General features: G+C 39.3%; 2 protein-coding genes across 10 annotated transcripts; both read left to right on the top strand.

Annotated features, from left to right (window-relative positions):
• Positions 1 to 6809: 6809 nt before the first annotated feature.
• LOC120730832 (serine/threonine-protein kinase pim-1-like) lies at positions 6810 to 13538 on the top strand. Of its 4 annotated transcripts, none has more exons than XM_040027366.1 (10): positions 6810 to 6896; positions 7505 to 7578; positions 10483 to 10725; positions 10860 to 11012; positions 11134 to 11228; positions 11354 to 11401; positions 11505 to 11723; positions 12479 to 12659; positions 12746 to 12916; positions 13006 to 13538. In XM_040027366.1, the coding sequence occupies exons 1-10, from the start codon at positions 6853 to 6855 to the stop codon at positions 13095 to 13097; spliced, it is 1320 nt and encodes a 439-aa protein (XP_039883300.1). In that variant the 5' UTR covers positions 6810 to 6852; the 3' UTR covers positions 13098 to 13538. The 4 variants fall into 4 exon arrangements, with proteins under 4 accessions (XP_039883300.1, XP_039883301.1, XP_039883303.1 ...); XM_040027367.1 differs by lacking the exon at positions 6810 to 6896 and adding an exon at positions 7145 to 7245; XM_040027369.1 differs by lacking the exon at positions 6810 to 6896 and adding an exon at positions 9986 to 10062 and having other exon boundaries at positions 7306 to 7578.
• A 5546-nt stretch (positions 13539 to 19084) lies between these two features.
• Positions 19085 to 26753, top strand: LOC120730830 (serine/threonine-protein kinase pim-1-like). 6 transcript variants are annotated; one of them, XM_040027360.1, is made up of 11 exons: positions 19085 to 19143; positions 19744 to 19817; positions 21724 to 21849; positions 24124 to 24366; positions 24500 to 24652; positions 24774 to 24868; positions 24994 to 25041; positions 25145 to 25363; positions 26117 to 26297; positions 26383 to 26553; positions 26643 to 26753. In XM_040027360.1, the coding sequence occupies exons 1-11, from the start codon at positions 19100 to 19102 to the stop codon at positions 26732 to 26734; spliced, it is 1446 nt and encodes a 481-aa protein (XP_039883294.1). In that variant the 5' UTR covers positions 19085 to 19099; the 3' UTR covers positions 26735 to 26753. The 6 variants fall into 6 exon arrangements, with proteins under 6 accessions (XP_039883294.1, XP_039883296.1, XP_039883295.1 ...); XM_040027361.1 differs by lacking the exon at positions 19085 to 19143 and adding an exon at positions 19391 to 19491; XM_040027362.1 differs by lacking the exon at positions 21724 to 21849.
• Positions 26754 to 26770: the final 17 nt, after the last annotated feature.

Below are 26770 nucleotides of genomic sequence, written 5' to 3'. Positions count from 1 at the left end.
GTTTTTTTCCTTCAGTCAAAAACTATTCTGGAAGTGAAGTCTGTGCAGTTGGACATTTTTAGAAGAAATGATTGTAGTTTATTTTGTCCACTGGCCTCAAAGTTTAAATGGCTCTCTGAGTGGTAATTTGGGGGACATTGTTCATTAAAGGCACAAAACATTCCTTAGTTTGAGACAACATATCTTGATAATACTTTTAGGGGGTTCCTTTCTGGTGTCTTCAGATTATATTGGTACTTGTACTAAAATGCTTTTTTTCTTTTTTTTGTCCCTGTAACTCATCTCCTCTAATCTAATATAATCTGAAGAGTTGTCCTGCTTATCACGGTTATATGGCTTTTTTTGTGCAGTGGGCTTATTTCAGAAAAAGTTGTTTTGCAAACTTGAGTTTAAGGTTTGTTAAACTGAACATGATTTACCATGACATAACACCAGAACAGATAAGAGGTTTAATCAGCCATCTTTTAAATGAGAGAAGCAGATTTTTAAAAAGTTGCGAAGAAGAAAAGCCACGGTCCCTTCTTTTAAATATGACACATCACATCCTGTTCAAAACACCTTGTGTCTGGTCATTTATTTCTAACACCTTTAATTAAAAATTCCAATCGCTCCGTTTCATAAAGACCATGCAAAGTTCACCGCAGGCTTCGAAGCACATATGTCCCCAATATTTCTAACTAATCTAAACGAATCAACGGGAGAATCATTTATGTCACGACTAGAGCCCGTTTGGAGATTATCTTCATTATTTCTCCATGGAAATGCGGTTTTATAAATAACTACTCCCACATTTCTCTTCACATTTATTTATTATATGTAACATGTCTGTGTGTTTATGTAATACTTGAGATTAACATCAATTACCAGTCAGATGAAATAGCTGGTCCTCTGTGTCCACTTTAGCCACTGTTAGCTTTGATTAAATATACCTTTACAAGAAAAATAAAGTCATTAACTTTGTATTTCTTTAATAATACAATAGGGCTCTGAACAAAGAGTGGGACTTGGAAGGCATTTCAGACTTCTGCTACAATAGCATGATGAGTCACACAAAACTCAATTTACACTCTATTTAAGTTCACCTAAACTATTCAGCTGCACTGTAGCTGGTATTACATCTTTGAAACAGCTTCAGCAGAATAGAGGATACTGGAAAAAAAAAACTTGCACTTTAACAAGAACAGAGATTCACTTAGTACTTTGTTAAACACTGCAAGTCCTTGAAACATCGATTTTTGTGTGGTTGTGTGTGTGTGTGTTGAATTTGTTTGCAGCCCTATTATGAAGGCACTTTCTTATAAGCAAAGGAGGTGAAAGTATGGCACTCCAGAATCCTCTGGGAGCCATTACTGGCATCGCTGATGCAGGAAATAGATTCACTGTAGAAAATAATACCCTTGAATAATTAATTAGACGAGTTTTAAATCAACAGCAAACGCACTGACTGCACAAATAAGAGCAGGTAAAATTCCAAGAATGCTGTTAGTTGCTTTCGAAACTTAAAGATGATCAATAATAAGATGAGAGTGTGCAGTTAAACTTAATAATATGCTTTTTAAGTCCATAATTCATGTTTGTTTCACAGTAAAGGCCTTAGTCATATCAAAGAAGTGGAAATGTACTTAGATATTGGTCAGAACTCTGAGCTTTACAATTTTATTCAGTTAAAACTTTCTAAAAAAGAAACAAAATCAATTGCGCATTTAAGTTTTTGACAACAGAAACAATTATGTCTTCCAGTGGATTGGATTCGGGTCATTGCTAAGGTTATTTTCTAGAGAACTGTGATCGTCTGTTGATGGACGTCGTTTAAGGATAGAATAGAAACGATTTTTTTTCTTTAAAGAATATTGGTGCATAATTAGAGCTTCTGTTTAATTCCTTTTGATGAGGAATAGTCACCTTTAGTTTGACTGTTTTTGAGAAGTAAAGACATAAATACAGTTTAAATGAAGTGAATTGAATGACGGCATGATTACTGTATCATTAAAAAAGGAACATCTGATAAAACAAGCTCAGGCAAATACATCAGTTCTGTGAAGAATCATGAAAAACACTCAGCACTGAGTAAACTAAATACATCGCTATATATCTATACATAGCCATACATTTTGCAATGCCGAGAAACCGCTGCTGGCTTTCAAGGTCAATGAAGAAAATCACCACAGCCTTCTCTTACCACCACAGTTCTGATATTTGCATGATGTCTTTGTTGAATATTGAATAGTGAGTCAGTACTGGCACGTATATTAATGACTTTTGAGAACAGTCAGTTTGACGGTGTCCTGAGGGGCAAACGCATCTACTCAAAAGCTGACAATTAGCACTAAACAATGCTGGGGAAATTGAATACATCTGTCAGTCAGTACAAGTAAAATCTATCCACACAAGTTTGTTTCCAAATGAAAAAAATGTTCTCGCACAACGAAACCACGTTTTTTAATCATGTTTGAATGGAAATGTATTTCCTCTCGGGTTACGATCCTTTGTGACATTTCAGTTACATTTGTAATGAACATCTCTTCGCCATTTGTATTCCTGCCTCCTCCTTTTATGTTTTGCTCACTCTTACTCAGGTAAACAATCACAGCTCATTCAGGACCACTTTATTCAAAGAAATGATTATTTCCAGTTGCAAAAGCTTAATTATATTTGACAGCATGAGTCTGTTTTGAGAACTCCCAATCCTTCCACACGCATGTGTGGAAAGCCTAAAGCAGAGAGATGAGTAGCATGAACCCATCACTAGGGATGGGTATCGTTTAGGTTTTATCCGATACCAGTACCAAACCGGTACTTTTGAAACGGTGCTTAAACGGTGCTTAAAGAATGGAGAACACAACCCACCCGCAGTAGATGTGCCCGGTGTGAGGTCTCGAAGCAAGCTATCAAATACGGCGCATTTCTCGACTTTTAACAAAATGCTGTACGTCGCCAGGTGTTTCATCAGATTCGAGGAGTTACCTCCTTTGCACAGTATCACCTTAAAGCACTTGTTGCAGGCTGCTGAGTTTGCATCTTTTGCTGTGAAGTACAGCCAGACTTTGACCGCTTTGCCTTGGGCATTTTCAATCTGTAGCTCTGCTCTAAAAGAACGTACGTACCTGGGCCCGCCTACTATCCTTGCAAAGGTAAAATGATTGGCAAGAATCCAAAGTGTATGACATTTCAGGAAAAAAAAGCACGGAAATAAAGCACTGAAATGAGCGCTGCTTTTCGGTCTGGTTACTACCGTTTATGTCAGATACCGGTACCCATCCCTACCCATCACTAGGGAACAGAACAAACCAGACATCAATTACAACAAAAATGACACTGACCCAGCCAGCATAACTTGTCTGCCTTAAGAAATGTTTAGCAATATTACAAATTGGGTGATATGCCTAAAAGTAGCTTCTCATGTGTTCAGCATTGTCAAAGGCTACATTTTAATTAAAACCACAATCTAGTAATGTTCTGTCTTTAACCTTCCTAATTTGTTTTTTGTCCTAACCTAACACTAAATTGCCAGTGAAAACAAAAGTTACATAAATAAAGAAAAGTAAAGAAAATTACGGTCTCACACAGGAGTCAAACCCTAGTTTCTAAATGATGTCAGTAATAGGAAATTCTATCTTTAAAAAAAAAACAAATTGTTACACCAGTTTGTCAGCCTCGCTGGCGTCAAGAATCATTAGTATTACTCCTATGCTAAAGCTTTAGTAGAAGTTGTACATCAGTTGGTGTCCCCGCCCCTTATCCCCCTTAAAATCCTAACTTGAAGATGCAGAATTTGCTTCCTATTAATATGGATGTCATTCATGAAGGTAATACCCAAGCAAATAGCAATTTTATTATGATCTGTGCTGCAGTTGTAAGACCTGGCACTCGAATCCTTCCTAAAACCCTCTCCCCACTCCCTACTGACATTGTCGTGATGTTACTGCTTTCTCACTGCAGTCATGCAATTTATTCTGTAAAAAGCTCTTAATGTTTTGCTTTTATTCCCCTTGTTTTGTAGTGTATTGCATTTATAAAATGAGGTTGCTGTTGTAAAGTGTGTGACTTTGGGATATCCTTTAAGTGTGTGAGCTCTCATAAAAAGAAAAAAGAAATTTGTGGGATTCAAATATAATTACATTTTATCATAAGAATCAAGAATCGCACTAACTGTACCATGACATAAAAAATGTGGCATTTTACCCAGCTAACTATTTTAATTGGAATTATGTTTTGTAAAATATAGTTTTTGTTTTTATTTTTTGTTTTTGAAGGCTCTGATAGGATGAATTTCTTAGACAACCAAGAAATTGAGGCACTAGTGGCTAACACTGTATTTTAAGCGAAAGCATAATTCTGGCAACCACTACCAATCAGCAATCAGAAAACAAAAATAAAAATAATGATGAGGAAAATGCAAATAGTTCATCCAATCTGGGAATCACATCAGCTTTAAGTAAATCATGCTAGCTCACAGCATGTGACAATCCCACCACCTCCTAACAAGAGTATGTTGCTGTCATTAGAAGGACCACATTGTGTGATTATTTCACCAAGTGTCTGAATAAAATTTGACCAACTAATTTAGTTTGTGTGGCTATTTCTGTGTGTATAGATTAATAAAATGATTAGGTTCCATTCAGTAATCCAAATCAAGTGAGTAAACTTTGGAAATAAATCAAGAGAGGATACATACACATAATTCGGTAGTAGAACGACTTTTAGCAGCTATATCTTGAAGTAATCATTTTCTGTATGGTTTTATCATCTCACATAACTGTGGAGGACATTAGGCCCCTCTTTTAACAAAAGAAACTGTTTATTGGGCTTGATTGCTATTTAAAAGTCGGTGCTATAGTTCAGATATTTTTTCTTTTTTTTTACAGCCCATTTTTTGTGCTTGTTGCATTACACAGTTTTACTAAAGTAAAGGACTCATTGTCTTGATCAGTGTTGGGACTAAGGCGTTATTAAGTAACGCGTTACAGTAACTACGTTATTATTGTGGTAACGAGCACGGTAACTAGTTATTATGCCAAAATCAGGAACGCGTTAGTCGTTACTGGGATTTAGATAGGGTCGTTACTCGTTACTTCGTGTGGTGTCTATCGCGGAGCTTCCACAGATTCAGTAACATTAGCAAGTGGTGGAGGCCAGCAGGTGGATGAAGGAAAAGGGAAGCAGAAGGAAAAGAGACCCGAGGCGGCCGCCGGTCCAAGTGTGAACTGAACTTCAGGTAAGAAGTTATGACCTGCAGTCTATCTGGGTCAGATATAAACCAAGTTTAGGTGGAGTTTATTTTCATTGTGCTGACTTTTTCCGTACTGCGTGCTAGCTAGCATGACGGAGTTTCTATACAGCTGGGTGGGTGCTATGAAGTTAATGATGTTGAACTTTATTTTGTTCATAAGTTATTAGAGTTGCCAACCGTCCCGTCTGGTATTCAGAGAAAATATTACGCGTTTCTTATTGAGGTGAAAAGGAACAGTTTGTCCCGTAATTCAGCTACAATGAAAAAGGCACAAAGCTGGAGTTATTCTGTCTTTGCTGCACAGCTGCCTCTTCTTCTTTCATTCTCCCCCCTCCCTCTCCCGTTTCTACTTCAATCATGAAAACTGATCAATGATCAGCTGATCGGCTCTCTTGTTTGTTTATCGCTCACTTTGCGCCAGAAAGAGGAAACCAGCGGATGTCACGCTAAACAACAGCAGCACGTTTAAGCTTGATCAGCTGTTGTTAGAATTTATTTAATATTAATTTCTAGTATCAGCTGATGTTTGCTGGAGCCACAGCTGTAAACCTGCTGGTCATGATATGGTTTGGTTATCTGGTGAGAGGGAAACATGAAGATGAAACCAGGAGATGTCCTTACTGAATCATCAGAGCTGTGATGGAGAAACAGGTTTACCTTTTAGGTGACATGAATGAGTTGAAGGGAAGTTATGAACTGTTTCTGAGAGACAAATAACCCCAGGATCCTTTTTTAGGTAGCTGACAGCTGGTAACTGTGCAGGTGCGGATCTAGCAAAGTGTTGCCAAGGGGGCATGTAGGGCATTAACAGGGAAAGGGGCGCACAAAGAAATACTTTTCTTTCTTATTCTCATTTAAAATGTCTAGCTTTTAAAAAATAATTATCTGAATCTTACAACAAACGATTGATAGATTGATGCATATATACCATCAAAACAGTGTACATCACTGTCACAACAGTGTTTATTTTCATTCAAAGGCTTTATGATTTTTCCTATAATGGTGGGCCAGTCTCTAGTCAAAATGCCCGGGACAATTTTCTGTCCCAGTCCAGCCCTGTATGCAGCTCATCTGCAGTCTGGTGTTACCTACATCTTCCTATTCAGAAGGCAGAATTTCTGAGTTCTGAGTACAATCGAAAGCACCACGACTGCAGTTTTTGTGTTGGATGTAAAAGGCGCACATGACGCTGTGACGTAGGCTAGAATCATGGCAGCAGTCAATGACGGTCCAGGCGTGGGATTTCTCTCGTGGAAATATGCACATTATCTTTTCCTTTCTATTGGTAGGTGGCACAGTGCACTTGTGGCAAGTAAGCAAGCTAGAAGATAAGTAAAGTTATTTTTATTTATAGCATTAAACATAACTGACATTTTGGTGCATAGCAAAACTGTCAGTCATACAGTCATAGAGTCATAGAGCATGGTTAGCACCCTCATGACTTACCATATTTGCAATGGGCAATTAAAATTGGTACACTCATACTTTTTTGAGGTATAGTAAATATGCTTCAATTGATAGTCATTAATTAAGTATGAGATTTCTGATTATTTGGCAGTCATTGAACGTGCCACAATGCCACCCAGCCCAGCTCTAGAATTTTCTTTTCCTCCCTTGATCTGATGAGGAGTGTTGTTCTTGTGCCCACTGCCAGCTGGAAACTTGGGTACATTTAATATGAGTCGCTGTAGATAAGTTTATGAAACATTTGTACTTGAAACTGATGTTTTAATGTGTTGTTAGACAGAGAAGTCATGAGCCGAATCCGACAGGCATTGGCCATTGCATGAACTCCTCTGGGGAGTTAGCTTGCAGCACATGTTCAAATTGAATGTTCTGGGTCTTATTATGCTGCAGCGAGATTCAAATCCACAACTGCGATGTTTTTGTTAAGGAAGAAAGTTGAATGTTGTAAAATATGTGAATGAAGTTATTACCGGGCTGGATAGCAGACTGTTAGCAAGCTAGCAGCTAAGGAAACCTGGCTACCTTTCCAATATGGCGGCTGATACAAGGTCAGATATCAAGATTATGTGTTTTTGCCTAAGAAAATTTGGTTAACAGCATTTATTTTTTCTGTTAATATTTTTTATATGGACCAGCCTGTATCTTTATGATGTTAAGACTGCTAGATGAGCTGTTAGTGACACTGAGTTAGTCATGACTATGCTTTCTGTGTTTTTTCCCTCCCCTTTTGGTATCCTGTTCCTGCTGGATGAACCACTTCATGATAATCCTCATCTGATGACTCCGCTGCGCTATCCTGCCTGGTAGATTCTCCTTGCTGCAGGTGTATGCTTCTGCCAGCTGGATGCTGTTACTGGATAGTACACCGTTCCAATGGAGCGGTAGGAACAAATTGAAACACACTAAAAGAAAAGGGTTATTGTTTAAAATTGTGTTTTAATAAATGTGTTAATGTTAATTAAGTGTTCATTGTGTGCTGGAGGTCCTACTGGTCCTATGGTGGAGCAGCTACTACCTCTCCTTTAACCCTTTAAGACCTACCATAGAACCAAGTCCGCCAGAGCTTATATTATATTTTTACATGCTGTGGAGCCATTTCTGGGAGCATTTCAAGTTGCTATACATCAATACAACCATTATAGCCCAGATTTTAATAATATGTATTCATTAAGTGCATAGTAATTACATAAATTGCAAAAAAGTGCAATGAACTACAAAAAAATTGAAAATCGTTTTTGATTTTTTTTACATATATTTGTAGTTAGAGAAATTTAAGAGGCTTATCCCTCAAAACTGTAAATACAAAAAAGTTGCACAAAATAGTTTCCCACCACTGGAAATTTATTGTCTTCATAGTTTTATTTTTGAAATACACCAATTTTTATACACTGCAGGAAAAACGAAAATAAATATTATACTGCAAATTTGCAAAAAAGCAGCATATGCATCAAAATAAACTATTTCCAGCAGTGCAATATGAGTCCTAAGCCTCCCAGAAACGACACAGAAAGTCATAAAGTCAAAGATAACTTTTAAAAAGAGCAGTATAGGCCTTGAGGCCCTGATGGCAAAAAAGACTACATTTCCGCGAAAATGACGTCACTTCCGGTTTCGGGCAGGTAATGGCGGAAATGCAAAAGTTCGCGCTGACGTCTATTCCAACGTAGGAAGTGTTATGAACAGCTGATCGGATCGGTAAAGCGTGTTTCTGGAATATTATGTTTTTGTTCCTGCAAGCGCTTTTTATGCAGTTTTTGCAAAGCTTTATGTGGAAGGAAACCGTGACCGAGGACAAGCTGATGGCATAAGATGTAAGTACAACTCCTCCGGTTTCATATGCAAAAAAAATTTTTGCGCTAGCTTACGTGGTTGCAGTGCTACTGGGATTTAAAAATAGTTACGCAAAACAGAGCGTTCCCGCTCCGATCGGCTCTAAAGGGTTAAGAAAGTTGCCTCTGATGGGATACAGATATTTGGGACACATTTCAATTCTTGTAAGAGTTTAAAAAATACACAAACTTGGAAGAGTTGGCTGGATTTGTACAAAATGAGATGGCTGGCAATGGAAAGATGCAATTCGATTCTTACATGTTTAACCCTTTAAAGTCGGTCGGAGCAGGCACGCTCTGTTTTGCGTAACTATTTTTAAATCCCTGTAGAACCGGGAACTGCGTAAGCTAGCGCAATAATTTTTTTTGCATATGAAACCAGAGGAGTTGTACTTACATCTTATGCCATCAGCTTGTCCTAAGTCACAGTTTCCTTCCACATAAAGCTTTGCAAGAATTGCATAAAAAGCGCTTGCAGGAACAAAAACATAATATTCCAGAAACACGCTTTGCCGATCTGATCAGCTGTTCGTAACACTTCCCACATTGAAACAGACGTCAGCGCGAATGATCGCATGTCCACCATTTCCTGCCCAAAACCGGAAGTGACGTCATTTTCGCGGAAAATGTAGTTTTTTACTTGTAGGCCTTAAGAGCCTATACTGGTGTTTTTATAAGTCATGTTTGACTTTATGCTTTTCTGAATAGTTGCTGGGATGCTTAGAACTCGAATTGCACTGCTTAAAATAGTTTATTTTGATGCACATGCTGTTTTCTTTGCAAATTTGCATCATAGGATTGTTTTTTGTTTTTCCTGCAGTATATAAAAATTGGTGTATCTCAAAAATAAAACTATGAAGACACTCAAAATAAATTTCCTGTTGTTGTAAACAATTTTTTGCAACTTTTTTGTATTTAAAGTTTTGAGGGATAAGCCTCTTAACTTTCTCCAAGTAGAAATATATGTAAAAAAACAAAAACGATTTTCAATGTTTTTGTAGTTTATTGCACAGTTACTATGGACTTAATGCATACATATTATTAAAATATGGGCTATAACAGTTGTATTGATGTATAGCAACTTGAAATGCTCCCAAAAATGGCACTACAGCATGTAAAAATATAAAGTAAGCTCTGGCGGACTTGGTTCTGTGGTAGGTCTTAAAGGGTTAAACAAATAATGAAAGGATAATGAAAGAAAGTTTAATGTGAAATTACTGAATTATATGAAATATTATGGCTTTGTCTGCCAGAGTGTTTTTCTTTAAACTACTTGGGACACTGCCTTTTAGTGATGTCACTAAAAGGAAAGGTTCTAATGTTGTGTTGCCATAGTCTCCGGAGTTTACTTTTAAAGCTCACTTACAGAACTGACTTATACAGCTTAGTTAGAAAAGTCAAGCATCCAGACATTTGAAGGACTATTCACTCATTAAGGTGACATTTTCTATTTTAAAAGTTCTCAAAAACTTTAGATGAAAAAGGAAACAAGAAAAGTTACGACTGAGGCAGATAAGAAAGATCCAGGAGATCAAAGTAAGTAAAAAAAAGAAAAATCCCCCAAATAACAGAATCTACATTTCTAACAATGTTGAGGCTCTGTGTATAAAACGATTCATTTTTAGAGGATTTAAATCCTGGTTTTGATTGAAACTAACCTAAGTGCAACATGTCTAATCAAAGAAAGGTTACTGGGGCACTTTGTCTTTTGGTAAAATAATGTGACAAGTTTATTCTTGGACTGAGCAGTGAAAACAGAGCAACAAGTGTCATCAGTATCTAGACTTAGTAGACCTAGTATGGACTCGTGTTGGTGTGTTTTTTATCAAAAGGATAAACTTGTTATTATATTGTAAGCAATACTAATTTAAAATTCAGTGACATCAAAATCCTTCTAGTCCTGATGTCGAGCGCTCTTTTTCACTAATGTGTTGTTGTTGTTGTTGTTGTTTATAGATTGTAAGAGCAGGATGGCTAAAAGAAAGGCCAGTCCTGAAAAAACGACCCCCATAAAAAGAAGGAGGGTCTCTGAGCAGGCTGGTCCTTCCACCAGCTCAGATGCTCATGTGGTCAGGGGAGTCAAGCGAAAGGTCCAACAAGATGAAGCGGGGACAGCCAATACAGCAAAGAAGCGTAAACTTCTTGACCATGTGAGCGGTGACAAGGGGCAGGCATCTTCCTGGTTGGACACTGGTAAAGGTAGGCTAATTAGTTGAGTGAGGGGTAGATTAAGTGTACATCTGGTTGCTAGTTTGAAGATATTAGTGTTTGGGAGATATTTGTGTCTATTATCTAATACGCTGACGTGCTTTTGGTGTTTTCCACATCTGCAGACTGCAGCATAGAGATTTCAGAGAGCTGCAGTAAAAACAAAAAGGCTGGCAAAAGGAAAGCTGCGGGAGACACCAGGGACCCACCTAAGAAAAAGAAAGTGGACCAGGACAAAACCAAAACTGTTGCCAAAAAGTCAGTGGCTGAACAGAAACGTAAGTAGCAAGCAGCTTGGCTTTTATATTCAGGTGAAGAGCAAAATGAACATTTAGGGTACAGCAGAGAGTAATTTGTGTGACAGCTGTAGTAAAACCCAATTTGTGTTTGTCTGTTTAGGTGACTTCCAAGCGAGATACGTGGAGGAGCAGCGGCTTGGAGAAGGAGGATGCGGAGCAGTGTTTGCTGGCTACCGCATAAAGGATCATTTACCAGTAAGTGTTCAGATGGTGGTAGTAAGACAGGCAGTAACGCAGATAAGGGATAATATCGTAAGCTGTTTTACACCTTTAATTATGTCATACTGAGGAAATGCTCATCAATGCCCTGTGTCTTTTAGGTGGCCATCAAACACATCCCAAGGGGGAACGTGTACTGCAAAGTGAAGGTAAATGTGCAAGACTTGAATTGTTTTTACATTAGTGGATTGCATGCAGCGTTCACCTGTGGAACATCTGTGCCTCATCATCCACTTTGTTGAAATATTTCAGGATGATAATGGGAAGAATCTGTCAGTGGAAGTTGCCATCATGCTGAAGCTTGCAGCTGAAGCAGATGGATCAGTGGAAACATCAGCCCCAGTGTCTCTGTTGGAGTGGTTTGACTTTGGCAGAGAGCTGATCCTGGTGATGGAGAGACCTGTCCCCGCTGTGGACCTGGATAAATACATCGAAGAAAATGGAGGATTTTTGCCAGAGGACAAGGCCAAGGCAAGTTGACTTGCCTTAGAAGAGTCTTAGACTGTACATCATTCAATCAAAGCACAGAGTATTAGAGAAAGATTAACCCATTGATTGATTATTGTCTTTTTCATCGTTTCCAGGTAGGGCTGGGCTATATCATACCGTTCATGGTAATACCGGTGTAATTTTGGGCAACGATAGGAAAATGAAATATCACGATAGAATATGGGTAAAACGCGCATGCGCAGTGCCTTTGTTTACATACGCACATGGCGGTGACGCCGCATGAATTCTGGTTGTGTTTACTGACCTCAAAACGATTTTATGTACACGGCGACTTTGCTAAGCTACAAAGCCGCACCGCTCGATGGATTGTCGGAGCATTACGGCTATCGTAGGCAGGCGCCTGGCGGAGTGATACGTACTGCACCTCAACATTATATTACCGTATTGTGTGTGTATAACCTCTTTTTAAGTTTTGTGGATATTATACATGGTTATGCTGAGGATATGTCGGCCAATTTCCACTGGAAATGCCTTTTGGTTAAACTGTCAGCAAGGAATTTGCACTGTTACATTTTATATAACTTTAATGGACATAAAAAAACAGCTGCTTGTTTAAGTGAAAATACATTGATGGGGTTTTTTGCACTAATAAAATTGTGGAGTTGTAAAGTATTTTGTCTAGTGTCAATTATATCGTCAGTTATATCGTTATCGCAACTTTTCAAATGTATATCGTGATAAATATTTTTGGTCATATCGCCCTGCTCTATTTCCAGGTCATTCTGAAGCAGCTGGTTGATGCTGCGAAGCACCTGGAGGATAGACACATCTTTCACCGGGACATCAAGAGTGAGAACATTCTAATTGAGACCGGCTCAGATGTACCGCGTGTTCGTATCATCGACTTTGGACTGAGCTGCTTTGTTAAGGAGCGGTCGCAGTACCGCGTCTTCTATGGTAACATATTCTGCTCTTGCTCTTCACAGATGTCACAATTTTCGCCTTTTGTTTTAGAAGAAATTGCAATTGTGTCTGTTTATTAGGTACAGAAATTTACTCCCCTCCCGAGTGGTACAGGCGCAGTTGCTACAGGTGTGGACCCACCACGGTATGGCAAATGGGAGTGGTTCTGTACGAAGCGCTTCATGCGGGGGACTTTAACACCACGAGCTTCCTCAAAAAGCGCCTGAAATTCAAAAGACGTCTGTCCAAAAGTAAGAAAACGTCACACTTCAAGACTGACTGATGGCTTGGACCACTGGAACTATCATCTTCATGTTTTTTCTCTTTCCTTTCTTTCCAGACTGCCGGGATTTCTTGGACGCGTGTTTAACCAAAGTCCCGGAGACGCGGCCGACGCTGGAGGACCTACAGCATCACACTTGGCTGAGATAAGCATATCACACACACACACACACACACACACACACACACACACACACACACACACACACACACACACACACACACAATTCAGCCATTATCATTTATGTGTGATGTATGAATTACCTTGCTTTTTTTCAGGAAATATTTTTTTTAATTGGCCCACTTTAAATTTCAGTGTTTTGGAATTCCTGTAACCCCCCCCAGCCATCCCAGGAAAGGGGATCTCTCTTTGAATGGGCTTTCCCGAGGTTTCTTCCCGTCAATCTGGCCCCCCCAGGGGAGTTTTTCCTCGTCTTCATAGAGAGCTTGGGCTGGGTCAGGAGCTCCATCAAAACTGTCTTTATTTAATTACTCTAATGTAATCATATACTTTAAAGTAATCAAATAAAAGACAGTAAAAATCTGAAGACTTGAAGTAAACTTCCATTAAAATAAAACTTGTTTAATTCATCTTTGCTGAGGATACTGTGTTATTACTATTTCAAGGATTATGTCAGAACCGGTGCCTTTATGGCACCGGATACTGGTACCCATCACTAGGGAACAGAACAAACCAGACATCAATTACAACAAAAATGACACTGACCCAGCCAGCATAACTTGTCTGCCTTAAGAAATGTTTAGCAATATTACAAATTGGGTGATATGCCTAAAAGTAGCTTCTCATGTGTTCAGCATTGTCAAAGGCTACATTTTAATTAAAACCACAATCTAGTAATGTTCTGTCTTTAACCTTCCTAATTTGTTTTTTGTCCTAACCTAACACTAAATTGCCAGTGAAAACAAAAGTTACATAAATAAAGAAAAGTAAAGAAAATTACGGTCTCACACAGGAGTCAAACCCTAGTTTCTAAATGATGTCAGTAATAGGAAATTCTATCTTTAAAAAAAACCAAATTGTTACACCAGTTTGTCAGCCTCGCTGGCATCAAGAATCATTAGTATTACTCCTATGCTAAAGCTTTAGTAGAAGTTGCACATCAGTTGGTGTCCCCGCCCCTTATCCCCCTTAAAATCCTAACTTGAAGATGCAGAATTTGCTTCCTATTAATATGGATGTCATTCATGAAGGTAATACCCAAGCAAATAGCAATTTTATTATGATCTGTGCTGCAGTTGTAAGACCTGGCACTCGAATCCTTCCTAAAACCCTCTCCCCAGTCCCTACTGACATTGTCGTGATGCTTTCTCACTGCAGTCATGCAGTTTATTCTATAAAAAGCTCTTACGGTGTGTTCACACCGAACGCGATAGACGCGAACAGAGCGTCAGGTTTACATGTAAAGTCAATGGAAAAGCACGATGACCCGCAGATTTGCGTCGCCAAAACGTCTGAAACGCGTGTCAGTCTAGCGCGTTTGGAGCGTTTGACTCGCGAAAAAAACCACGCGCCTGAGTTTTTGTGTTGCATTTTGTGCATACGCGCGTTATGCGTCTACCGCTCGAGTTGGAAAAATCTGAACTCCAGCGTCAAATCGCACCGCGACAACCAATCAGGAGCCTGTTGACGTGGCTGTGACCTAGGTCAAAGGGGCAGATCCAGCCAAAGCCCTTCATTCTTCAATGGAAGGAAGGCTAATCAACGCCGTAGCAAACAACCTGGAGCTGTACGACACCAGCTGCTTTCTGTACCGAGACAGGAATATAAAGGACCGAGCTTGGAGGAAGATATGTAAAGAGATCGGGCAACCTGGTAAGTTCATTCATTTCTCTTTTGAAAGTTTTCACTGACCAGGGGAAACCGCACAAAAGCTAGCAAGCCACCGCTATTTTCCCACTCACTTACAAATACCGTTCTGCTTTTATGCATGTTGTCATATAGGAATATATTTTGTTTATTAATAAACAGCACACAGTGGTCCCGCTGTTCATCCGTCACTGCTTCGCTTTTTCGCTGATTTTCTTTTTCTTTTCTTTTTTTTTGCACCGTACAGCATTGCATCTGCAGCCTGATTGACAAATCTCCTTTGTGTCATGTCTCCTGCGCTTGCCAAATTTATCATGTTTGGTTTTGATAATAGAAAAAACAGCACAAAAATACCCATAACTCTGAGCCTCATTCGGAAATAGACACCTGCACCGCGAGGGAAAAAGGCGCACGAAAGTGGCAGGCAGATGAAGACAAAACGCGGCATAATAATACTTTTACCTTTTTTTCAATCTACACAGGTTTGCACTTTGAGAATCAATTGTGAGAACTGTGACCAATGTTCATGTGTGTGGGGAAAACAGTGTATACAGTGCGTGACCAGGGGCTAGTTATTCTGAGAACCCCTGCTGCAATAAATGAGGGACCACTGTATATACTTTCTCTGATTATATTCAACCTGTTAACATTTAATACTGTATTGATAGAGCCAACTGATTCTGCAGCAGAGCATCCCCTGTTGCTTCTCCTGGCTCCCCAGTCCCTGAGCTCCTGCTGCTGCACCCACAGGTATGTACAGCAAGCACTGATACCTTTTTAGTCGGTGGGATTGCCTTGTGATCACCTTTACTAAATATCTACAACCAATCTGATTATATCCTGTTTTTGTTTTGTTTTTTCAATGTTGAAATTAAAATCTAGTAGCAGTCTTCTCATTGTCTTCTCATTTCTTTGTGTTTTGTGCTGTTTTACAGGCCCACAGAGGAGGACAGCTCCGAGGCAGATGAGGGACGGGTCCCAGGACGGTCCATCGGCGGTGGAGCTGGCCATCCTGGAGTCCGTGAAGAGGCCACACCAGTCTCCAATGGAGCATTTCCTCCTCAGCCATGTTCCTGCTCTGGAGAGCAGCTGGTCCTTTTTATTCCTGTCTCTCTGTAAATACTTATATTTTATATATTTATGTTTAATGTTTTTCTGTTTGAGAATTTTAATATTATTTCAAATAAATTTTCACAATGACTAATGTCTCAGTTCTATTACACAGCAAATGTTGGCACACGACTTGACACATGTAGAATTTATTTCATATTATACTAATGACAAAATATACTAATACAGTGGGATGCAAAAGTTTGGGCAACCTTGTTAATAGACATTATTTTCCTGTATAAATCGTTGGTTGTTACAATAAAAAATGTCAGTTAAATATATCATACAGGAGACACACACAGTGATATTTGAGAAGTGAAAAGAAGTTTACTGGATTTACAAAAAGTGTGCAATAATTGTTTAAACAAAATCAAGCAGGTGCATAAATTTGGGCACCACAAAAAAGAAATGGAATAAGTATTTAGTGTATATCAATGTGTGTGTCTCCTATATGATATATGGGGTGCCTTTGTCTGGACGTGCTTCCCATCCAGAGCTGCACAGCAGAGGAAAGTTCCAGCGCTCCTGGAATCCCTCTGTGATGGACCGCCAGTCTCCAGGTGAAGGCACAGCCATGAAGTCGTCCACTAGACAGTCCCAGATGGCCGTCGCTACCTGGGGGGTGATGTGGCTCACCGTGGACACACCGACTCTGTAACTGAACGCTTGGTCGTGAAGGAGTCCCCGGTGACAAGGAACCTGGACAAAATTGTTCAAAATTAGTATTATGTGTACTGCAGTTACAAAATACATTATTCAAATTCCAAAATACTTTTGTGATGTCAGATTTAAATCACAAAACTTAAATCTTACATAAAACATTTTGTAATTATAAGGATAATTACAAAATGTATATTAGATAATATCTAAAACAGTTGTGTTTTGTTTTAACTTTAACATATCATAATTTGATTGGTAGCAACTTTTACAACTACAGTGAGCCAATCACTCATAATTCCTAAACATGTCAATCAGGTAGGAATGAAGTAAGACATTAATAGAAATAAAGAGTTGTATGTTGACATGTAGCCCTTTCCTTGCTTAAATCATTAATATTTTTGAAAAATTAATCTGTGATAAGACATAGCTTATCAAGATAGAACCATGTAACTAAAGATGAACCAAACTGTTCACAGTTTTATCTAACTCTGTTTTAATAAAGGCTGGTGACCCCTGTTATAGAGTCTGACAGCTGCAGGGATTATATACAAATACTCAACTATACCAGAATTAAACCAGGTCTAAATAAAAAGGAGTGAGTATCACTACAAAGATTAACCTACATTGGTCCTAATACCAGTTTGATATCAGCAAACACCGAGAGCATGCATATGACACCACAGCCATGCTATCGTTGCAAACACTGATAACAGCATAAATTGAATTAAATCAGGACTTGATGAGACCTTTCGAGTATCACTAGAAATATTATAAACAGTCGTCTCCGTACCACAGTTTGCTATCAGTAAACACCAACGGCATTCATTGATAGCATAGCACATCCATGTTAGCAGTCTATAAACGATAGTTTAGCATATTAGCACAGGTATCAATAAAGGACTACCGTATTAAACACTTTTACTAACCTCAGGCAGACGGACAGGCGCTCTGCAGGTGGGATTGAGCGCCTGTAGTCGGTGTCTAGGCGGGCGATTCTTGGACCAACGCGGGACAGCAGGTCATCAAACTGGGCGAGGGGAAGACGGCGATATCGCTGAAATCGGCCGTCATCCAGGCGCAGCTCCTGGAGCAAGTGTTGAAACTCACCAAACTGCTCAAGCGTCTGGAGGACCTGATGGACCCAGGTACAGCGAGGACATCCTTAATGCCGCTGCTCTGCTCTCCACAGTAAATAGAGAAGGGAGACTCTCTCTTCAAACGCTAGCTCGACAGCTGACAAAGATACCGGTCTGGCACAACTTCCTCCCACATCCCTCCCACATTTCCGGTTCACGCATCAAAATATGCAATTTTGAGACGCGATGGATTTTTCTTGGACACGCGTTGAGGTGCGAATGTGCACGCGTCAAATTAGGGGCGTTTTTGTTCGCGTCTATCGCGTTCAGTGTGAACACACCGTTAATGTTTTGCTTTTATTCCCCTTGTTTTGTAGTGTATTGCATTTATAAAATGAGGTTGCTGTTGTAAAGTGTGTGACTTTGGGTTATCCTTTAAGTGTGTGAGCTCTCATAAAAAGAAAAAAGAAATTTGTGGGATTAAAATATAATTACATTTTATCATAAGAATCAAGAATCGCACTAACTGTACCATGACATAAAAAAATGTGGCATTTTACCCAGCTAACTATTTTAATTGGAATTATGTTTTGTAAAATATAGTTTTTGTTTTTATTTTTTGTTTTTGAAGGCTCTGATAGGATGAATTTCTTAGACAACCAAGAAATTGAGGCACTAGTGGCTAACACTGTATTTTAAGCGAAAGCATAATTCTGGCAACCACTACCAATCAGCAATCAGAAAACAAAAATAAAAATAATGATGAGGAAAATGCAAATAGTTCATCCAATCTGGGAATCACATCAGCTTTAAGTAAATCATGCTAGCTCACAGCATGTGACAATCCCACCACCTCCTAACAACAGTATGTTGCTGTCATTAGAAGGACCACGTTGTGTGATTATTTCACCAAGAGTCTGAATAAAATTTGACCAACTAATTTAGTTTGTGTGGCTATTTCTGTGTGTATAGATTAATAAAATGATTAGGTTCCATTCACTAATCCAAATCAAGTGAGTAAACTTTGGAAATAAATCAAGAGAGGATACATACACATAATTCGGTAGTAGAACGACTTTTAGCAGCTATATCTTGAAGTAATCATTTTCTGTATGGCTTTATCATCTCACATAATTGTGGAGGACATTAGGCCCCTCTTTTAACAAAAGAAACTGTTTATTGGGCTTGATTGCTATTTAAAAGTCGGTGCTATAGTTCAGATATTTTTTCTTTTTTTTTACAGCCCATTTTTTGTGCTTGTTGCATTACACAGTTTTACTAAAGTAAAGGACTCATTGTCTTGATACATGCTCAATCATCTTTTACTTTTTTGAGGTATAGTAAATATGCTTCAATTGATAGTCATTAATTAAGTATGAGATTTCTGATTATTTGGCAGTCATTGAACGTGCTGCAATGCCGTGAGCATAGCAGCCACCCAGCCCAGCTCTAGAATTTTCTTTTCCTCCCTTGATCTGATGAGGAGTGTTGGTCTTGTGCCCACTGCCAGCTGGAAACTTGGGTACATTTAATATGAGTCGCTGTAGATAAGTTTATGAAACATTTGTACTTGAAACTGATGTTTTAATGTGTTGTTAGACAGAGAAGTCATGAGCCGAATCCGACAGGCATTGCCATTGCATGAACTCCTCTGGGGAGTTAGCTTGCAGCACATGTTCAAATTGAATGTTCTGGGTCTTATTATGCTGCAGCGAGATTCAAATCCACAACTGCGATGTTTTTGTTAAGGAAGAAAGTTGAATGTTGTAAAATATGTGAATGAAGTTATTACCGGGCTGGATAGCAGACTGTTAGCAAGCTAGCAGCTAAGGAAACCTGGCTACCTTTCCAATATGGCGGCTGATACAAGGTCAGATATCAAGATTATGTGTTTTTGCCTAAGAAAATTTGGTTAACAGCATTTATTTTTCTATTTTTTATATGGACCAGCCTGTATCTTTATGATGTTAAGACTGCTAGATGAGCTGTTAGTGACACTGAGTTAGTCATGACTATGCTTTCTGTGTTTTTTTCCCTCCCCTTTGGTATCCTGTTCCTGCTGGATGAACCACTTCATGATAATCCTCATCTGATGACTCCGCTGCGCTATCCTGCCTGGTAGATTCTCCTTGCTGCAGGTGTATGCTTCTGCCAGCTGGATGCTGTTACTGGATAGTACACCGTTCCAATGGAGCGGTAGGAACAAATTGAAACACACTAAAAGAAAAGGGTTATTGTTTAAAATTGTGTTTTAATAAATGTGTTAATGTTAATTAAGTGTTCATTGTGTGCTGGAGGTCCTACTGGTCCTATGGTGGAGCAGCTACTACCTCTCCTTTAACCCTTTAAGACCTACCATAGAACCAAGTCCGCCAGAGCTTATATTATATTTTTACATGCTGTGGAGCCATTTCTGGGAGCATTTCAAGTTGCTATACATCAATACAACTATTATAGCCCAGATTTTAATAATATGTGTTCATTAAGTGTATAGTAATTACATAAATTGAAAAAAAGTGCAATGAACTACAAAAAATTGAAAATCGTTTTTGATTTTTAACATATATTTGTAGTTAGAGAAATTTAAGAGGCTTATCCCTCAAAACTGTAAATACAAAAAAGTTGCACAAAATAGTTTCCCACCCACTGGAAATTTATTGTCTTCATAGTTTTATTTTGAAATACACCAATTTTTATACACTGCAGGAAAAACGAAAATAATATTATACTGCAAATTTGCAAAGAAAGCAGCATATGCATCAAAATAAACTATTTCCAGCAGTGCAATATGAGTCCTAAGCATCCCAGAAACGACACAGAAAGTCAAAGATAACTTTTAAAAAGAGCAGTATAGGCCCTGAGGCCCTGATGGCAAAAAAGACTACATTTCCGCGAAAATGACGTCACTTCCAGTTTCGGGCAGGTAATGGCGGAAATGCAAAAGTTCGCGCTGACGTCTATTCCAACGTAGGAAGTGTTATGAACAGCTGATCGGATCGGTAAGCGTGTTTCTGGAATATTATGTTTGTGTCCTGCAAGCGCTTTTTATGCAGTTTTTGCAAAGCTTTATGTGGAAGGAAACCGTGACCTAGGACAAGCTGATGGCATAAGATGTAAGTACAACTCCTCCGGTTTCATATGCAAAAAAAATTTTTGCGCTAGCTTACGTGGTTGCAGTGCTACTGGGATTTAAAAATAGTTACGCAAAACAGAGCGTGCCTGCTCCGATCGGCTCTAAAGGGTTAAGAAAGTTGCCTCTGATGGGATACAGATATTTGGGACACATTTCAATTCTTGTAAGAGTTTAAAAGATACACAAACTTGGAAGAGTTGGCTGGATTTGTACAAAATGAGATGGCTGGCAATGGAAAGATGCAATTCGATTCTTACATGTTTAACCCTTTAAAGTCGGTCGGAGCAGGCACGCTCTGTTTTGCGTAACTATTTTTAAATCCTGTAGAACCAGGGAACTGCGTAAGCTAGCGCAATATTTTTTTTGCATATGAAACCAGGAGGAGTTGTACTTACATCTTATGCCATCAGCTTGTCCTAGGTCACGGTTTCCTTCCACATATAGCTTGCAAAAAATTGTATTAAAAGCGCTTGCAGTAACAAAAACATAATATTCCAGAAACATGCTTTGCCGATCTGATCAGCTGTTCGTATTCCAGATGTATTTAATTTTCAATCAAGATGGCAGAGCTGTAATCATGCTCTAAAATTATATATTGTAATATGAAAATTGTAAAGTTACTTAACCTGTGAGTCCTTGGTAAAGACATTCTCTTCAAAGTGAACGCTGCAAGATGAGATGCAAGTTTTCAAGTACAGTACATTTCAAGTACATCCTTCTTATGTTAGCTAGCCACTAGTTCAGTCTCTGTGCTACACCATCACCTACAGGACAACTGCAAAAAAAAAAAACCCCAACAACAACAAAGAATAAAAAAACAAAACATGTAGTTAAGATGATGGTTTTTAATTAGCTGCTGTAAAACAATGTAATAACAATAAATAAATGCAACATGAACATTAACTGCTTTTTAAGGCAAGTACTTTATGTACTTTTGGAGAACTGTTTGATCATCCATGTTTTCTACAGTCATTGGTTTGCTGAACAAAGTGGCCCACCCGAGGGGTCCCCTGCCGTCAACCAGCAAGCCACCCTGGCTGAGGATCATCTGGTTGCCAGGGCAGAAGGAGCAGAGCATGCCAGGCAGTCATGGAGGTACAGCATTCTAAATAAGGTGTCAAGGGGGTATACACCAGCTTTGGTTGACACGGGCTGCGCACAGCTCCTGGTTCACCAAACCCCCGCTTTGCCCCGGGACATTATTGGTGTTGCAAGTGGTGGAGGTTACATGTGTACATGGGGGCATTCACAGACAAAAACACATGGAATAAAAGGCTGCAGTCAGTTTGTACCTTGGCGTCCTCTAATTTTAGGAACAACGTTGGCAGGGGATTTAATAAACTTTGGGGGCAGTATGTGGGGTTCTGATCAAGATATTAAGGTAGTGTGTAGTGTCCTGCGTGGCGCTCAGGCGGTGATGCAGGGTTGTCCGACCCGATTCCGATGATTCGCCCCACGAAGATTTTCCACTGGTACACCCTACGCTCAGCCTTGACAAAGTGATAGAAATTGATGATCACTTCCTGCGGCGTTGACCTACCACTCGCTTTGTACTATTGAATGATCCTAACAGAAAAAAAAAGAGTTAACACTGACTTAATAAAAAAGTGTTATATTTTATCTCAGATAAACTAGTCAGTGTTTTTAGTGTTGCTCAACTAGAAGTCTTCATAGTAGCATCCACACATCAAGTCTTTAACCCTTTGAAGCCAGTCGGAGCGGGCACGTTTTTGCGTAACTATTTTTAAATCCCAGTAGCACTGCAACCGCATAAACTAGCGCAATAATTTTTTTTGCATATGAAACCGGAGGAGTTGTACTTACATCTTATGCCATCAGCTTGTCCTAAGTCACGGTTTCCTTCCACATAAAGCTTTGCAAAAATTGCATAAAAAGCGCTTGCAGGAACAAAAACATAATATTCCAGAAACACGCTTTGCCGATCTGATCAGCTGTTCTTAACACTTCCCACATTGAAACAGACGTCAGCGCGAACGATCGCATGTCCACCATTTCCTGCCCGAAACCGGAAGTGACGTCATTTTCGCGGAAAATGTAGTTTTTTACTTGTAGGCCTTAAGAGCCTATACTGGTGTTTTTATAAGTCATGTTTGACTTTATGCTTTTCTGAATAGTTGCTGGGATGCTTAGAACTCGAATTGCACTGCTTAAAATAGTTTATTTTGATGCACATGCTGTTTTCTTTGCAAATTTGCATCATAGGATTGTTTTTCGTTTTTCCTGCAGTATTAAAAATTGGTGTATCTCAAAAATAAAACTATGAAGACACTCAAAATAAATTTCCTGTTGTTGTAAACTATTTTTTGCAACTTTTTGTATTTAAAGTTTTGAGGGATAAGCCTCTTAAATTTCTCCAAGTAGAATATATGTAAAAAAACAAAAACGATTTTCAATGTTTTTGTAGTTTATTGCACAGTTACTATGGACTTAATGCATACATATTATTAAAATATGGGCTATAACAGTTGTATTGATGTATAGCAACTTGAAATGCTCCCAAAAATGGCACTACAGCATGTAAAAATATAAAGTAAGCTCTGGCGGACTTGGTTCTATGGTAGGTCTTAAAGGGTTAAACAAATAATGAAAGGATAATGAAAGAAAGTTTAATGTGAAATTACTGAATTATATGAAATATTATGGCTTTGTCTGCCAGAGTGTTTTTCTTTAAACTACTTGGGACACTGCCTTTTAGTGATGTCACTAAAAGGAAAGGTTCTAATGTGTTGCCATAGTCTCCGGAGTTTACTTTTAAAGCTCACTTACAGAACTGACTTATACAGCTTAGTTAGAAAAGTCAAGCATCCAGACATTTGAAGGACTATTCACTCATTAAGGTGACATTTTCTATTTTAAAAGTTCTCAAAAACTTAAGATGAAAAAGGAAACAAGAAAAGTTACGACTGAGGCAGATAAGAAAGATCCAGGAGATCAAAGTAAGTAAAAAAAAAAAATCCCCCAAATAACAGTACATTTCTAACAATGTTGAGGCTCTGTGTATAAAACGATTCATTTTTAGAGGATTTAAATCCTGGTTTTGATTGAAACTAACCTAAGTGCAACATGTCTAATCAAAGAAAGGTTACTGGGGCACTTTGTCTTTTGGTAAAATAATGTGACAAGTTTATTCTTGGACTGAGCAGTGAAAACAGAGCAACAAGTGTCATCAGTATCTAGACTTAGTAGACCTAGTATGGACTCGTGTTGGTGTTTTTTTATCAAAAGGATAAACTTGTTATTATATTGTAAGCAATACTAATTTAAAATTCAGTGACATCAAAATCCTTCTAGTCCTGATGTCGAGCGCTCTTTTTCACTAATGGTTGTTGTTGTTGTTGTTGTTTATAGATTGTAAGAGCAGGATGGCTAAAAGAAAGGCCAGTCCTGAAAAAACGACCCCCATAAAAAGAAGGAGGGTCTCTGAGCAGGCTGGTCCTTCCACCAGCTCAGATGCTCATGTGGTCAGGGGAGTCAAGCGAAAGGTCCAACAAGATGAAGCGGGGACAGCCAATACAGCAAAGAAGCGTAAACTTCTTGACCATGTGAGCGGTGACAAGGGGCAGGCATCTTCCTGGTTGGACACTGGTAAAGGTAGGCTAATTAGTTGAGTGAGGGGTAGATTAAGTGTACATCTGGTTGCTAGTTTGAAGATATTAGTTTTGGGAGATATTTGTGTCTATTATCTAATAAGCTGACGTGCTTTTGGTGTTTTCCACATCTGCAGACTGCAGCATAGAGATTTCAGAGAGCTGCAGTAAAAACAAAAAGGCTGGCAAAAGGAAAGCTGCGGGAGACACCAGGGACCCACCTAAGAAAAAGAAAGTGGACCAGGACAAAACCAAAACTGTTGCCAAAAAGTCAGTGGCTGAACAGAAACGTAAGTAGCAAGCAGCTTGGCTTTTATATTCAGGTGAAGAGCAAAATGAACATTTAGGGTACAGCAGAGAGTAATTTGTGTGACAGCTGTAGTAAAACCCAATTTGTGTTTGTCTGTTTAGGTGACTTCCAAGCGAGATACGTGGAGGAGCAGCGGCTTGGAGAAGGAGGATGCGGAGCAGTGTTTGCTGGCTACCGCATAAAGGATCATTTACCAGTAAGTGTTCAGATGGTGGTAGTAAGACAGGCAGTAACGCAGATAAGGGATAATATCGTAAGCTGTTTTACACCTTTAATTATGTCATACTGAGGAAATGCTCATCAATGCCCTGTGTCTTTTAGGTGGCCATCAAACACATCCCAAGGGGGAACGTGTACTGCAAAGTGAAGGTAAATGTGCAAGACTTGAATTGTTTTTACATTAGTGGATTGCATGCAGCGTTCACCTGTGGAACGTCTGTGCCTCATCATCCACTTTGTTGAAATATTTCAGGATGATAACGGGAAGAATGTGTCAGTGGAAGTTGCCATCATGCTGAAGCTTGCAGCTGAAGCAGATGGATCAGTGGAAACATCAGCCCCAGTGTCTCTGTTGGAGTGGTTTGACTTTGGCAGAGAGCTGATCCTGGTGATGGAGAGACCTGTCCCCGCTGTGGACCTGGATAAATACATCGAAGAAAATGGAGGATTTTTGCCAGAGGACAAGGCCAAGGCAAGTTGACTTGCCTTAGAAGAGTCTTAGACTGTACATCATTCAATCAAAGCACAGAGTATTAGAGAAACATTAACCCATTGATTGATTATTGTCTTTTTCATCGTTTCCAGGTAGGGCTGGGCTATATCATACCGTTCATGGTAATACCGGTGTAATTTTGGGCAACGATAGGAAAATGAAATATCACGATAGAATATGGGTAAAACGCGCATGCGCAGTGCCTTTGTTTACATACGCACATGGCGGTGACGCCGCATGAATTCTGGTTGTGTTTACTGACCTCAAAACGATTTTATGTACACGGCGACTTTGCTAAGCTACAAAGCCGCACCGCTCGATGGATTGTCGGAGCATTACGGCTATCGTAGGCAGGCGCCTGGCGGAGTGATACGTACTGCACCTCAACATTATATTACCGTATTGTGTGTGTATAACCTCTTTTTAAGTTTTGTGGATATTATACATGGTTATGCTGAGGATATGTCGGCCAATTTCCACTGGAAATGCCTTTTGGTTAAACTGTCAGCAAGGAATTTGCACTGTTACATTTTTATATAACTTTAATGGACATAAAAAACAGCTGCTTGTTTAAGTGAAAATACATTGATGGGGTTTTTTGCACTAAAAATTGTGGAGTTGTAAAGTATTTTGTCTAGTGTCAATTATATCGTCAGTTATATCGTTATCGCAACTTTTCAAATGTATATCGTGATAAATATTTTTGGTCATATCGCCCTGCTCTATTTCCAGGTCATTCTGAAGCAGCTGGTTGATGCTGCGAAGCACCTGGAGGATAGACACATCTTTCACCGGGACATCAAGAGTGAGAACATTCTAATTGAGACCGGCTCAGATGTACCGCGTGTTCGTATCATCGACTTTGGACTGAGCTGCTTTGTTAAGGAGCGGTCGCAGTACCGCGTCTTCTATGGTAACATATTCTGCTCTTGCTCTTCACAGATGTCACAATTTTCGCCTTTTGTTTAGAAGAAATTGCAATTGTGTCTGTTTATTAGGTACAGAAATTTACTCCCCTCCCGAGTGGTACAGGCGCAGTTGCTACAGGTGTGGACCCACCACGGTATGGCAAATGGGAGTGGTTCTGTACGAAGCGCTTCATGCGGGGGACTTTAACACCACGAGCTTCCTCAAAAAGCGCCTGAAATTCAAAAGACGTCTGTCCAAAAGTAAGAAAACGTCACACTTCAAGACTGACTGATGGCTTGGACCACTGGAACTATCATCTTCATGTTTTTTCTCTTTCCTTTCTTTCCAGACTGCCGGGATTTCTTGGACGCGTGTTTAACCAAAGTCCCGGAGACGCGGCCGACGCTGGAGGACCTACAGCATCACACTTGGCTGAGATAAGCACACACACACACATCACACACACACACACACACA

Source organism: Simochromis diagramma, unplaced genomic scaffold (genome assembly GCF_900408965.1).
Source record: "Simochromis diagramma unplaced genomic scaffold, fSimDia1.1 OVJJ01000343.1, whole genome shotgun sequence".
Taxonomy (NCBI): Eukaryota; Metazoa; Chordata; class Actinopteri; order Cichliformes; family Cichlidae; genus Simochromis; species Simochromis diagramma.
The sequence above is the reverse complement of the archived record's forward strand: the minus strand, read 5'-3'. Positions and strand labels throughout refer to the sequence as shown.

Bases quoted from the DNA above. Each gene is read 5' to 3' on its own strand.
- LOC120730832 (XM_040027366.1), top strand. From the start codon at position 6,853: ATGAGGAGTGTTGTTCTTGTGCCCACTGCCAGCTGGAAACTTGG. The intron at 7,579-10,482 runs GTAGGAACAAAT...TGTTGTTTATAG, and splicing joins TACACCGTTCCAATGGAGCG to ATTGTAAGAGCAGGATGGCT. The intron at 11,229-11,353 runs GTAAGTGTTCAG...TGTGTCTTTTAG, and splicing joins GCATAAAGGATCATTTACCA to GTGGCCATCAAACACATCCC.
- LOC120730830 (XM_040027360.1), top strand. From the start codon at position 19,100: ATGAGGAGTGTTGGTCTTGTGCCCACTGCCAGCTGGAAACTTGG. The intron at 19,144-19,743 runs GTACATTTAATA...CCTGCCTGGTAG, and splicing joins ACTGCCAGCTGGAAACTTGG to ATTCTCCTTGCTGCAGGTGT. The intron at 26,554-26,642 runs GTAAGAAAACGT...CTTTCTTTCCAG, and splicing joins CAAAAGACGTCTGTCCAAAA to ACTGCCGGGATTTCTTGGAC.